This window comes from Anoplophora glabripennis, unplaced genomic scaffold, assembly GCF_000390285.2.
Source record: "Anoplophora glabripennis isolate ALB-LARVAE unplaced genomic scaffold, Agla_2.0 scaffold518, whole genome shotgun sequence".
Taxonomy (NCBI): Eukaryota; Metazoa; Arthropoda; class Insecta; order Coleoptera; family Cerambycidae; genus Anoplophora; species Anoplophora glabripennis.
The window spans coordinates 223424-237242 of record NW_019416607.1 but is presented as its reverse complement, the minus strand read 5'-3'; the positions used below and the strand labels follow the sequence as shown (position 1 = coordinate 237242).

At 31.3% G+C, this 13819-nt stretch overlaps 3 protein-coding genes across 5 annotated transcripts in view; 1 reads left to right on the top strand and 2 right to left on the bottom strand.

The window, feature by feature from the left end:
• The window catches only part of LOC108912410 (neurofilament medium polypeptide-like), an 8652-nt gene extending 3429 nt beyond the window's left edge, over nucleotides 1-5223 (bottom strand). The window contains exons 1-2 of the mRNA XM_018717616.2: nucleotides 5076-5223; nucleotides 4546-4712 (exon numbers count right to left, since the gene is read on the bottom strand). Coding sequence (XP_018573132.1) covers nucleotides 4546-4589 — 44 coding nt within the window. The 5' untranslated portion in view covers nucleotides 4590-4712; nucleotides 5076-5223. The remainder of the gene's footprint in view (nucleotides 1-4545; nucleotides 4713-5075) is intronic.
• Nucleotides 5224-5891: 668 nt separating this feature from the next.
• LOC108912417 lies at nucleotides 5892-8011 on the bottom strand. The gene is made up of 4 exons (XM_018717628.2): nucleotides 7913-8011; nucleotides 7615-7696; nucleotides 6560-7200; nucleotides 5892-6254 (listed from the first exon to the last, which is right to left on the bottom strand). The coding sequence occupies exons 2-4, from the start codon at nucleotides 7664-7666 to the stop codon at nucleotides 6144-6146; spliced, it is 804 nt and encodes a 267-aa protein (XP_018573144.1). The 5' UTR covers nucleotides 7667-7696; nucleotides 7913-8011; the 3' UTR covers nucleotides 5892-6143.
• Nucleotides 8012-8241: 230 nt separating this feature from the next.
• Nucleotides 8242-13819, top strand: part of LOC108912414 (beta-1,3-galactosyltransferase 5) — a 15893-nt gene continuing 10315 nt past the window's right edge. Inside the window, exon 1 of one of the 3 annotated variants that reach the window (XM_018717623.1) lies at nucleotides 8242-8338. The gene's annotated coding sequence lies outside the window, so the exon portion shown is untranslated. Of the gene's footprint in view, nucleotides 8339-9297; nucleotides 9372-13819 lie in introns of those variants that run through there. The other 2 variants (XM_018717625.1, XM_018717624.2) reach the window with 2 other exon arrangements.

Sequence of the window (13819 nt, the reverse complement as noted above, 5' to 3'; positions counted from 1 at the left end):
ATTATTATTATGCCCTGGGACATACGAGTATCCGAACATGGTCGCGTTGGTACATACTTATTATTATCTACAATTGTTTCATCTATAATATCGTTTACTGTGCACGCGTCAGGCTATGTGGTATCGGTGAATAAAATCTAGAGACAGCAATCCACTTTGCTTTGATGTCGAGGCTCCCCGGAACTTGACGTTCCTAGACAGAGATAACTTTAATGGAATCATTTTGACGATTTAGGTCGTTTTCCTACGTTTTACATACAGAAAAACTTAATCTGACCTGATCTAACTTTAGAGTTTAAATTTTTGTATTAAAAATCAAGAAAAGCGCCCATACTGGGGGTCTCGAAGCAAAGTGGATTGGCTGTCTCTAAAAACTATTGTAGCAGTGGGTGGGTGGTGAACAACACACAATATCCCTAACCATAATGGTCCATATTGTTGTTCAAAATACATATGTAGTTTATTTAGTCACTTCATGTATATAATAAGATCAAGTACCTAATCATATGTCCTTGGCACATACATTGGGGATATGCTAATTTGTAAGAATAAGACGTCCCTCGGATATCCGAAAGATAACCTATATATTCAGACATCCGCAGACTGCCCCGAGAATAAATAAAAATATCAGATGATATCCACCGTTCCCCTTTAAAGAAGCACATCTCCCTTATTATCATCCACTTCAGAAAATATTGGGAGATATAATTTAGGACCACATTCGAAAAAAGTAATACTTTTTAGTTTTCAAATTAATTGAGAACTAACTATATGCGAAGTTAATAACAACATGAGTTGTGTCATCACATGGATCATAAATTATAGTCTAAAATAAGTTAAAACTTAAAATCAAATCAAAACGATTTTCAAACTAATTACCTACCTATTTATTTTATTAGCGCCGTGCTGCTATCGATTTATTATTTTTAAAATAGGTACTTAAATATACTTAGGTAAATTTATAAGTATACGTATGTAGCATTATTCTGATGTAAAATTATCAGGGGAGCTATCAGGTCATAAAAATTCGTATGCACTATTTGTTGTCGTTACCTACGTACTTCATTAGGCAAACCAAAAACTAAACCTATAAGTAGGTATATGTGTTAATTTTTGTTAATTTCAAATTCGACGCTGCCAAAATGCAAGGTTAGTAAATAGCGTCTCCAGGTCTCTCTTCCTCAAATAATATCTAACAATTTTAATACAAACAACATATAGTCCGGGAGCCAGCTGCAGAATTCGTTGAGTTATTTTCTAGATAAAAAATTTGAGTTTACATGACAGTTTTTACCCCAACTAAGGTCAGGCAGTGATATGAAACTCCTAGAGCGGTAATGGTGGGTACCACCCTACCCTCCAACACGTATGGATATTAAAAAAAAATTGTAATCTTTAAATGGACCAAACTCAAGTATACGGCATTTGATGCTGTGTTTAGTCGATTAAAGCTAGTCAGCTGGCTCATTGATGGTAATTAGTACGTCAGCTGACCGTCGGAACGGTGAGAAGAAAAAATAATTGAAAATTACTTTTTATGTACTGAAATTGAAATATATTGCAACTTATAGTGCATATAGGGCCATAAAAATAATATAATAATAAAAATAATTCTCTCGACTGACGGACTTTTTTCCCCGACGACTGCCAACTGACAATATTTTTTGCTTTGTATACGCAATAAACTATCGCTTGAACCCATTTTAGATTGATAAAAAAATTTTTCCTGCAAAATACGAGCAAAAGATCCCTCATGTTACGTTGCAACCAGCGGAGTTACCTGTATATTTCTCTCGACGAACGGACTTTTTTTACCCATGTACTGATATTTGACGAAATTTTTTCATTTGAGCACATAATATGCTATCATTTAAACCCGTTTTAGCTACTCAAAATTTTTGCATAACCTTGTAATTACGTGAATATTCATGACTGTGCATCGGTCTGATTAACTGAATATTAATTGAATTAGTTTTTTAAATAATATTCTACACAAAGCGTCTATTTGTTACCATGCATATTTAAGGGGGTTTATCGGGTACAGAGGTATGTCTAAAGTCTAACGAAAGTATCTGTAGATCCGCTAGTTACTAAAGTAGTAAGCCTTTAGATTTGGCAACGTTGCACTTGGCTAGCGCGCTCGGCCGTTATCACCGAGATCTCGGTGGTAACGGCTCGGCTCGGCGTTCGCTCACTCCCGTTCGATCGTTCTGTTTGTTTGGACACCTGCGAATTCCAAATAATACGCTACCCTCAAGACCGCTGCGTTGCCGCTATCACGCATATGGAGGATAAGTTAGTCAACGACAGCAGTTTGAAGGAGAATTATTATAAATTATGTATCTTACAAGTACCTAATCGATTTCTACGAGCTGTCATACGGTTCCTTAGATATCGGTTTCCTGTTTATACACAAGTTGCGGTGGAAACTGTTCGTCAATTGTTGCGCATTCTAAGTGGAAAGACCAAAAAAAATCTGCATTCTCATAAGATTCTGTTGTAAATCGTGAAAAATTATTTTATTAATATCTCGTCTCGTACATGCTACATTTTCGCTCTCCCCTCCGCTACCTGTCAGTGCTCAGTCTCATTTCTGTCCTCAGTTACTCTCGCCGATAGCCACTCGTCAGTTAAGAGTCTACCTCCGGTCAGTTTAGGGGTGTTCATTTTATGTAATACTGTACACATGTACATACCGTAATCTGTTTGTAAATATTATTTTCAAACTAACATGTTAAATTCATAACATTTAAAAAAATAACAACATAAGATCATTTCCAATCATGTTCTATACTACTGCTATTGCTACTACTATCAATAAATCACACTTATTATTCATTAAAACATATTTTATTCTTTATACCTACTTATATATTATAATAATTTCAATGAACGCTTCGTGAAAAAAGCTAATTCGATGAAAATTCAATTAAGACGCGAATCAGTCCGATGCACAATCATGAACATTCACGTAATTACAAGGTTATGCAAAAATTTTGAGTAGCCAAAACGGGTTTAAATGATAGCATATTATGTGCTCAAATGAAAAAATTTCGTCAAATATCAGTACATGGGTAAAAAAAGTCCGTTCGTCGAGAGAAATATACAGGTAATTCCGTTGGTTGCAACGTAACATGAGGGATCTTTTGCTCGTATTTTGCAGGAAACATTTTTTTATCAGTCAAAAATGGGTCCAAACGATAGTTTGTTGTGTATACAAAGCAAAAAACATAGTCAGCTGGCGGCTCATAGGTAAAAGAGTACTCAGTTAATGCGAAAAACATATCATTCGATGTTCTCACGAGCTCGCTGCCGCAAGGGGTTTGACTGCCTCAGCTGACGATCTTATTACCAACGATTGGCCAGCTGACTATTTTTATGTCCCGATATGCACTATAAGTTGCAATATATTTTAGTTTCAGTACATAAAAAAAATAATTTTCAATTATTTTTTCATCTCACCTGTTCCGACGGTCAGCTGACGTACTAATTACCATCAATGAGCCAGCTGACAAGCTTTAATCGACTAAACACAGCATCAAATGCCGTATACTTGAGTTTGGTTCATTTAAAGATTACAAATTTTTTTTTAATATCCATACGCGTTGGAGGGTAGGGTGGTACCCACCATTACCGCTCTAGGAGATTCATATCACTGCCTGACCTTAGTTGGGGTAAAAACTGTCATGTAAACTCAAATTTTTTATCTAGAAAATAACAACGGTTTTGCAGCTGGCTCCCGGACTAATAGTACATACCAGGTATTAGTCTCTTTTTGGATTTTTTTTTGGAGTAGTACTTAGTATACTGATGCTATCCAAATATTTTCGAGAAAGCACTGATTTTCAAAATTTATGCTCCATGTTCCTAGTACTTTCAGGATGGGAATTAGTATTACATATATTAGTACCTACCTATTTTAACACAGATTGCTTTCAATATTAATTTAAAATTAAGTTTCTGTGTATGCAACATTTAATACTTATTTAAGTAAATCATGTTGGATATCATATACACATGATATATTAATATTTTTATCATCTAGACAATACTGTAAGCTTACATTAGAGTAATTTAAAATTTGCGACAATAATTATATATGTGTAGGTAACATTTTTTCAACCTGTTTCATTCTGATATGGAATTTGTACCTATACGAAATCCAAAATTTGAAAGGTCAATATAACCCTACTTTTTATTAGCCAGTAATAATTACTTATTTATTTTTGGCAAAAATGAAGCAGTGTACTGAAATTACATTCTCATGGGTGATGCTGATTCAAAAAAATAATATATTTCTATATAACCTCTGGGTGACTATTCACTATTAAAACATCCAACATTTCAGTTAAAACAAAAATTACATTGAGCTTCATAAACTCGCAAAATTTTGAGAATGAGACGGCATTTCCTAAATAAATTGTCAATATAGGTGAAAATAGCATTTGGAAGAAGGCCAGAAACGTACGGATATTAAAAATACAAAATGCCGGTAGAGAGATTTTTTTAAGGACATAAAATGTAATTGATACTAAGAACACTTACTTGTACTCTTTATATGTTAAAGCTGCATACCAAAGGGCAAACATTTTGAAGGATTTCTTATATTTATGAAATTTTATACCAGCACAGGAATGTATCTTGACGTGCACTGATAGTTCGTCTTAACTGACTTGATTTTTTCACTGAACTGTTTTCATAGAGGCCTACTTCTGCAAAAATGTTATCTGGTTACTTAACCTCATCTAACACCTTTATTTTCAAGTTATATTAGATTAAGGATGTATATATATTCCAAGTTATTTAATATTAATGTTGAAATAGGTTTAAATTCATCTCATTGCATCACTTAGTTTAAAAATATACACGCATTTTTAGGAAACTGTAATCGATTTTCCGTGAGTAAACTAGATCACAATTTAAGCTCTAAATGAAGCATTTACTTGAAACTACCGTTTTCAATAAATTCAGAGGAATTGAATAAAATTTAAGGCGCGTTTTGTTTTTACGAAATCATGAAATCATGTATTTATTTAAATACAATCAATTTGTAGTGTCTAAGTTTACTTACTTACCGTTTCATCTACATTAACCAAACGTATCATTATATTTTTATTTGCAAATTCTGTTTGCATGCGTTTTTATTTTTATATTGTATTCGTAAATAGTGTATACTTCTTCACCCTATCTTTTTCAGCCGGCGCTCTTTTCAGCCCAGTAGAATCGACTCGAAAAAGGAAGTGTCGTATGTACCTATTTTGGTGCTGTGATAATATGCAACACACAACGCGCGTTTCGTGCTGTCCAATGAAAAAGGTCGACTGGGTATGTGGATTTTATTGGAATCAATAAAAACCAGAAACGGTAAGGGCGTAAGCAAGGTGGTCACCAAACCCGAACCCTTCCATTTGACGAAAATCCTAGCTTTAAAAATATATATTTTTTATTTATCGATATTAAAATTTTTTTAAATGTTCATTATTTCTTAGGTGGTACACCTATATGCTAAGGACTGGGATAAATTATATCAACAACACGAATACGAGAACATTTTAATGCCCTGTATAGTGACGGCTTCGATGGCAAAAATTAATGATAATAATAAAGAACTTTTTTTTTGTCAGAAGCTATCATCATTTATTGATATTAATCCTCTAAACAAAATTATATGATATTGCACAAATTCGTTAGATAAATCAACTGTGTATAAAATCTTTCCTTTTCTGTGTCTATCTATACACAATCTATGGTAATGCTATACTTATTAGGTTTGTCTTAACACTTATGGAAGATACAGTAGAGATGAAAAGAATTTACAATTTGAAATAACTATAATAAATCTTAACATATTTTGTATTTTCTTACAATACAAAAAAAAATTAAAATTAAAAATTAAATCTATAACATAAAAAGCCTTATAAATGCTGTACAATTTTTAGAAAAATATATTAAAATCGGGGGTACCACGAGTACATTTACATACATATTTATATAAATATCAGATCTATATGAAAAGACGATATTTATCATGTTAAATGCACAAGCATATTATTCCGAACTACTATTGATATGCATCACAGATTCTAAAATATTTAAAATAAGTCCTCTTATGTACAAAAATTAAAATATTGGACTCCTTAAAATTAAAGTTTTGTATGTTTAACAGTATCTGTCCAATAATTTTGAATGGTCATGGCTTCAAGACTATTTAGAAATGAATCATTATCTAGACTGTACATCTCCTCAGAGTTGTCCTGAAACAAAAATATATTTCATAATTAAATTGGAAAAAGTGATTTGTTCCGTTAATTACACACAAAACTTGAAATGCAATCTTACTGGAAAAAAAGCAAAAAAAATGGTAATCTAAACCTTCTCTTTCACACTCACACACTCATTATTTTTCTATGTACAGAGAATCGATATTGCTTATATTATTTTAGTAAGTAATTAGACAAATACAAAAACATTGCTGTCAGTTTTATGGAAACGCACTATGAAACTAAAGCAACAAATAATCTTGCAGAAAATGTGCAAATAAAAAATAACCAATGCTTACTCTTACTGAAGCATCATCAATGTATCCGCTAGAATCAGGATTGCTACAACGGTCGTTAAGTACTTGAGGTCGATTAAATCCTCTGGTCCGATATAAGAAAAAGCTAATACCGCATATCATTCCTACAGCAACTACACAACCTAAAGTGATGCCAGTTATCCCAGCTGCAGAGAGATTTCCTTCTGAAGTGGCTAGATCATCTTCATCCTCTTCAATATCGATCCTTTGCGAATTTCGACTCAAACTCTGGTTATTATTAACTTCTTCTTCAAGATAAGTTAAATTATTAGTATAGTTTATTGCATTAAAGCTTGTATTCGGCATTTGATTATCAGAAATGTTATTCAAATCTGTTGTATGTATTGGGTTTATCACAGTTTCTTTATAATCTTTTGTATTTTTTATGGTTAGTGTTGAAAAATGAAAGTCTACATTCTTAGAAGAAAGTTTGGTGAACTTATTTAGAGTGATGTTGTTTTGTGCTGTGGTATTTTTTGTGTATACTGGGTAGATGGTGGTGGGTGAACCTCCAATGTTGAAAATTGCTTTTTCTGAGCGATATGAATCACTGCTCACATCGGTAGTTAAATTAGTCGAAATGGAATGTAGTGGAGTGGTTGGTATTTCCTCACAGCATGTTACTGAAACCAAATTATAATGAAATAAATATAGGATAAAATAATATAATATTGTTTATATGTGGAACCTTTATTAACTTTTTCTGTAGGATAACTTAGCTGGATTTCATGTACGTATCATTAGAAAAAAATAATTATATGTATAAGCGTCATATAGAGGATGGCTTAAAATTACATCAGTTAAGTATTCCTCTCACAAAAATAAAAAGAAAAGTATGTAACTTTAGTATGAAAATTATCTAAAAATGTTATCTATTGTCGAACAAATTAGTCATCTATGGAACGCTATGTGAAATAGGAGTATGTTCTTGTATATAATTTAAAGTATACCTATTAACTATAAAAAATTACAAGTTTGAAAGCAGTCTATACATTATTAGTCTCCAACTATAGATAATTATAAGAATTTAAACTTACTGGACAACCATAGTGTGATCCAAAACCAATGCATCCACCAGTAGTGTGTCATGATTTCCACAATTTCAACCACATTTAGAAACTAAAATTTAAACATTAATAACAATCTCATATTTACAGGATTTATAGTAGGTAATAGGCAATGTTGCAATATATTATGTTTTTTGTAAATAGGTTCCTCAAAAATCACAAAATCGATAAGTGGTATTGGAGCACAATATTCACACAGTATATATGTTACTAAACGAAGCTATTGTATCTTATTATAATTTCATAATTAACTAAACATAGTACATACCTGTAATTCATTAAACCTTAAACCTGTCAAACAACAATAAAATCCCAGCCAGATGCCAGATACTACCAACAGAAAGAATCTAAATTATATCCCGATTCAAATTTGCAGTTGATATAAATCTGCTTATCTATAATACAAAAATACTAAGAAACAAATTAAAATTTTAATATGTTAGTGTGTACGTATGTACTATACCAGAAAGTTATCTTTGTTGACAGTTGAGAATGAGAATTATATCTCGTGAGAATTTAAGTAATAAGAATTATATTTACAAGTAAAGGAGGAAACTAAAATAGCTTTTTTATCAGTTGGTAAATCCAATATATTTATGTAGTTTAGTGACGTGTGTCATCAAAAGTTGGTGATGGCATGGCTATTGTATTATAACCTTTGAACAAAATGTAAGAAAAAAACAGAAACCTGCAGGTGAGTTACTAATCTGTTTATTTATGCTCTTATCTTATCAGTACTTAATAGTCAATAAATTAACGTGGTCTGTACTTGGCGGGTTTTTCAATCTACATATTTTAGCAAAATAAAAAGAAATTTTTAGAAATTATATTCAAGGTTATTGAGTAACCTAATAGGTATGAATGTTTAAATTAAATTTACCTGGGTAAAAAATAATATTATAAAGTATTTCATTTGTAAGTGTGTTTCTGAGGTGTGCTAAAGGAGTTCGATCTTTTTCAGCATTACTTGTAGTTGACCATTAACACAAGCTAAAGTTTAATACATCCGTTTTATACCTACTTGACGAATTCAGCAATAACCTATAGTCTATTTGTATTGGCTTCAATAGCAGCATCATGTTTTGTACTTACAACAGTTCACAATTAATTGATTTGCAATTATTTAATAATGCTAATACAATGTTTTTAAACGGGTATTAAATATTTTTTACTAGTCGCATATAATTAACTAGTTAGGTTCAATTCACATTCCAAGAAAAGATCATATCTTTGTGACAAAATGAGGGTAAAACTACAAATTCAATTTTTGTTTATAAATTGTAAATTTAAGTAAAATATGTCACTCAATAGTTACATCCGGCATATTTGTCTATTATTGATTAAAATCTGTAAAGGATTATTAAACGATCCGTGTAGTACACAAGTACACAACTTCACAACTACACAGAGACACTCTTAAACCTGACACTCAATTGTTTTGTTTTACTCAGAACTGTTAATCCTATTGTTATCTAATCTTGTATGTAATATACCTACAGAAAAAATATTACACTAATTATAAGTGTAATTTATCGGCGATTAAGAAGTTTCCGAGAGAAAAATTTATATCTAATACTTAATCGAAATTGGTCTGTAAAATACTCCATGAGGGAAACACTAATTTCTTTAGAATTGTATGTGAATTTTCATCATGTCTTGTACGTACTTAACTATTTAATATTAATAGTCGTATTAGGTAAATAATTTCGTGGATTAATGTAAAGTATGTAAGTATTCTTTAGGATTACCAAATACATACCCATAATAATCCATATTTGATTTTAAATGGATGTATAAGTAATTTCCGATTTAATTTTTCAATTATTTAGAACATTTAAAAAGATGACTGGTATCAAGTTACATATTTATGAAATGGTAATAACAAAATAACGTAAAATCACTTGGCCTATGAAATACTAGTTACAATATTCTGCTATTTGAAATAAAATCCTACAAGACCAGACATATTATTATTATTATTATTATTATTATTATTATTATTATTATTATTATTATTATTATGATTATTATTATTATTATTATTACTACGCTTATTTAAATCCTTTAATATCCGTTTTTATTGGCAGTGGCAATAATAATAGGAACAGATTTACAAATTCATACAATTTCGTAAAGTATCAACCATGAACCAATTGTCAATGCCCCCTTGATAGCAAATTCTCTCAGTATCCTTGATAGCAAAATGTAATAAAGACATTGTGGCATCTAATAAATTTAATTATTGTGAAATAGTCGTGAAATACGTTGTACTGCGAAATTTCAAGATTTGGCGAGACTATTACGCAGCGACACAGTTTGGATAATTAGAATAAAAAATATTTGATTAAATATTTTTATATAAATTGAACAGATATAATAAATAAACAGATCTTCTGAGCTACATATAAGACACTTTTGAGGTATCTTAGGTAAAATTTGTGCAGGAATTACTCATATTTTCATATACTTAAATTGAACTGATTTTATAAACAAGTCTTCTAAGCTGTAAGATATTTTCAGGTATCTTAGTGTAAAATTTATCAACAGACTACTCTACTTTGGATTGGTTAGAACATTGGTGTTTACTCATTATTGTCTAGACTATTTCCTTTTTTTTTTTTTTGTTAGGCATGACGCAGAATTGTCCAATACATCATTAGAATTAGCATTGCCTTAAGGCGGAAATACACATGCCTCTTGCTTGTATAATAGCATGCAAGTAGCTTGCTGGAGATAGCTCCTGGTATGTGTATTTATTAAAAGGCATGCCTGTAGAAGGCTCGCAAGTAAATTGCACATCATTTGATTTTTTGGCATGCAATGTGAGGCGGGGGGTTTCGGGGGAGTTCAAGCGGCATCTCGGAACGTGTCTACTTGCTACCTACTGACATCCCAATAAGCCATATACTAACGAGGCATTCCATTTTACTTGCAAAATTACTTACCTATTTTACTGGTATGTGTATTTCCGCCTTTTTATGGAGAGAATCTTTTGCATATTGTAGGTATATGTGGAAATATGTAAGTCATGCTGTTTGCTAGGTACTTTACCGCTCTTTAATTGTTTCATTAAATGTGTGAGCCACTGTGATTTCTGTCATGGTTTTTACCAAGATGTAAATCTAATATAATAATTCCTATATTTTGGTGTTCAAATTTTTTATTCCATTTATTGGTACGATCATATGAGAATCTTTAGAAAAAATTATATTTTATTATCTGTTAAGACTTTTCAGCGTAATGGTATAAAAATTAATATTTTTTTAAACTATTGGAGATTAGGGCTAATAAATAAAACTAAGGACGTCTGTTCTTTAGTTCAGCTCAGCGTTAATTCAAGAAGTGTTTTTTTTAGATGGGCTTGTGATACATATTTTTACAGATATCAATATAAAGGCGGTTTTCCACTAAACGGACAAAACCAAAACAAAACACAAACTTTTGTCAAATAAAACAAAACTGTAACTTTTCGCAAACTTTTTGAAGACTGGCGTGTTTTGCGACAGTTGGAGTTTTGTTTTTCGGGTCCCGCTCGAAAGCGGTCACATCAAAAGGTTTCGACGTGTTTTGAAACTCAAGTCTGTTTAGTGGAAACGGTCGTGTTGTGTTTTCTATTTAAGTGATCCAACCCAATATCTTTGTTGGCGTTTTCTTCTTTCCAAAAACAATATTTTAATCATTAATGAATTATAGCTATTAAAAAATATATATGTGTACGGTTAAAGTGTTTACTTGGCTAGGATACAAACTAACCATCTAAACACTTTAACCGTACATATACCACGACCTCCATCGATAGATATCTGGGAAATTGCCCGAAGGATTTTTTTGAAATTGTGATGGCGTGATACGGACTGTCGAGCCTACCAAGTTATAATATTTTCAAGGTCATCGTATTTCTGGTTATACCGGAAGTTGATACTAACTTTCTTATTTTAAATGGAACCCCCTGTATATTATTGCAAAAAAATTAGGGGTTTCCATTTAAAAATTTCGAGTTTTCCACATATTCTGAACTTCATATTCGATAAAAGAAAATTGACCACCCTGTATAAAAACTGGAAAATTTTCATGTAAAATTCGATAAAGTAGGTCTTTCTCTACAGAATGTCCAATTTGCACAAAAAAAAAAATAAACCGGGAAAACTAAATTTTGCTGACATTCTGCATCTGTCAATTTTTGTTTAAATATCGAAATATCTCGGAAACGGTCAATCCTAAGTATGGAGTGTGCATATGTTTTCAACTTAAAAATGGATGATGTTTCCAAAAATGCAATAATATACAGGGGGTTCCTTTTAAAATAAGAAAGTTAGTATCGACTTCCGGTGTAACCGGAAGTACGATGACCTTGAAAATATTTTAACTTGGTGGGCCCCACGGTCCGTATCATACTATCACAATTTCAAAAAAATCCTTAGAGCGGTTTCCCAGATATCCGTCGATGGAGTTCGAGGTAGGACACTGTAGACACACTTTTTTTCCAAGGACATCAGTATAAACCAGCCATAACAAAGAATAAAAAAATCTTCTTTAAACATGTTGGCTGGTTATTGGAAAAATGTGTTCTGACTTCCTCGCGACAACCAGTGGAAAAGGACTGAAAACAAAAACAAAACTCGGAACAAAATGTAGCCCGCTTGATGGAAACAAGAGTTTTGGGTTTGTTTCAGTTTTGTTTTTGTTTTATTCTAGAAAACATAAACAGGACATAAACTCAACTGTCCGTTTAGTGGAAAACCGCCATTATGTATCTATGAGAAAAACATGGACTAAGCTCGGTTTTAATAAATAAACAGAGAGATAGAGTAAACACACTTAGATCGGTCCTATGAATTTTATAATTTTGTAACTATATATTAATATTCAGCACTCCCACTCAAAAAATAAAACAAATATTCATCTGTTAATCAGTATTTATATGTATTCAAATCAACACGATTATGGTGCAGGTTATGTAAAGTGTATTTATTTGGCGAGTACCTGCTGCTGGAAATTAAATTTCCAGTTAGGATTTTTATGTTATTTTATTTAAATACACCTTATTGATTGCAACAAACATATTTTGATGCATTAAAACGGATTGTGTTAGGTATTCTAAAGGCGGTTTTCCATTAAATGGACAAAACAAAAACAAAACACAAACTTGTGTCGAATAAAACAGAACTATAATTTTTCCTAAACTTTTTGAAGACTGGCGTGTTTTGCGACAGTTGGAGTTTTCTTTTTCGGGTCCCGCTCGAAAGCGGTCACATCAAAAGGTTTCGACGTGTTTTGAAACTCGAGTATGTTTAGTGGAAACGACCGTGTTGTGTTTTCTATTTCAGTGATCCAACCCAATATCTATGTTGGCGTTTTCTTCTTCTCAAAAACAATATTTTAATCATTAATGAATTATAGCTATTAAAAAATATATATTTGTACGGTTAAGGTGTTTACTTGGCTAGTATACAAACTAACTAACTAACCAAGTAAATACTTTAACCGTACATATATACACTTACTTTTTTTCCAAGGACTTCACTATAAACCAGCCATAACTAATAATAAAAAAAATCTTCTCTAAACATGTTGGTTAGTTATTGGAAAAATGTGTTCTGACTTCCTCGCGACAACCAGTGGAAAAGGTCCGAAAACAAAAACAAAACTCGAACAAAATGTAGCCCGCTTGATGGAAACAAGACTTTTGGGTTTGTTTCAGTTTTGTTTTTGTTTTTCAGGTTCTAGAAAACACAAACACGACATAAACTCAACTGTCCCTTTAGTGGAAAACCGCCATCATATTTACACAGGAATAATATGGATACATACATTACATATACATACAACATATATCGCTATAATGTTTTTAAATAAATAAATAATAATAAATAATGTTTTTATATAAAATTGTTATAAATATTATTGTTTTTGTATTTTCATCTTTCTCTAAAATACTCATTTATTAATATGTAATATTAATATTATATTATTAGTATAAAATTGTTTTAGATTTTACCTTTATTTATCGTTTTCATTGATATACATATTTTCAGTGTAGATGGTGACAAATAATATTTTGCTCATTTACAGAAATTACATAATTTTAACTGGCATATTCTATTTTCTTTACTGCACATGTAGTAAATAACTACACTAAATTATTGTTGTTTTACGTTTTACTATTGTTAATATA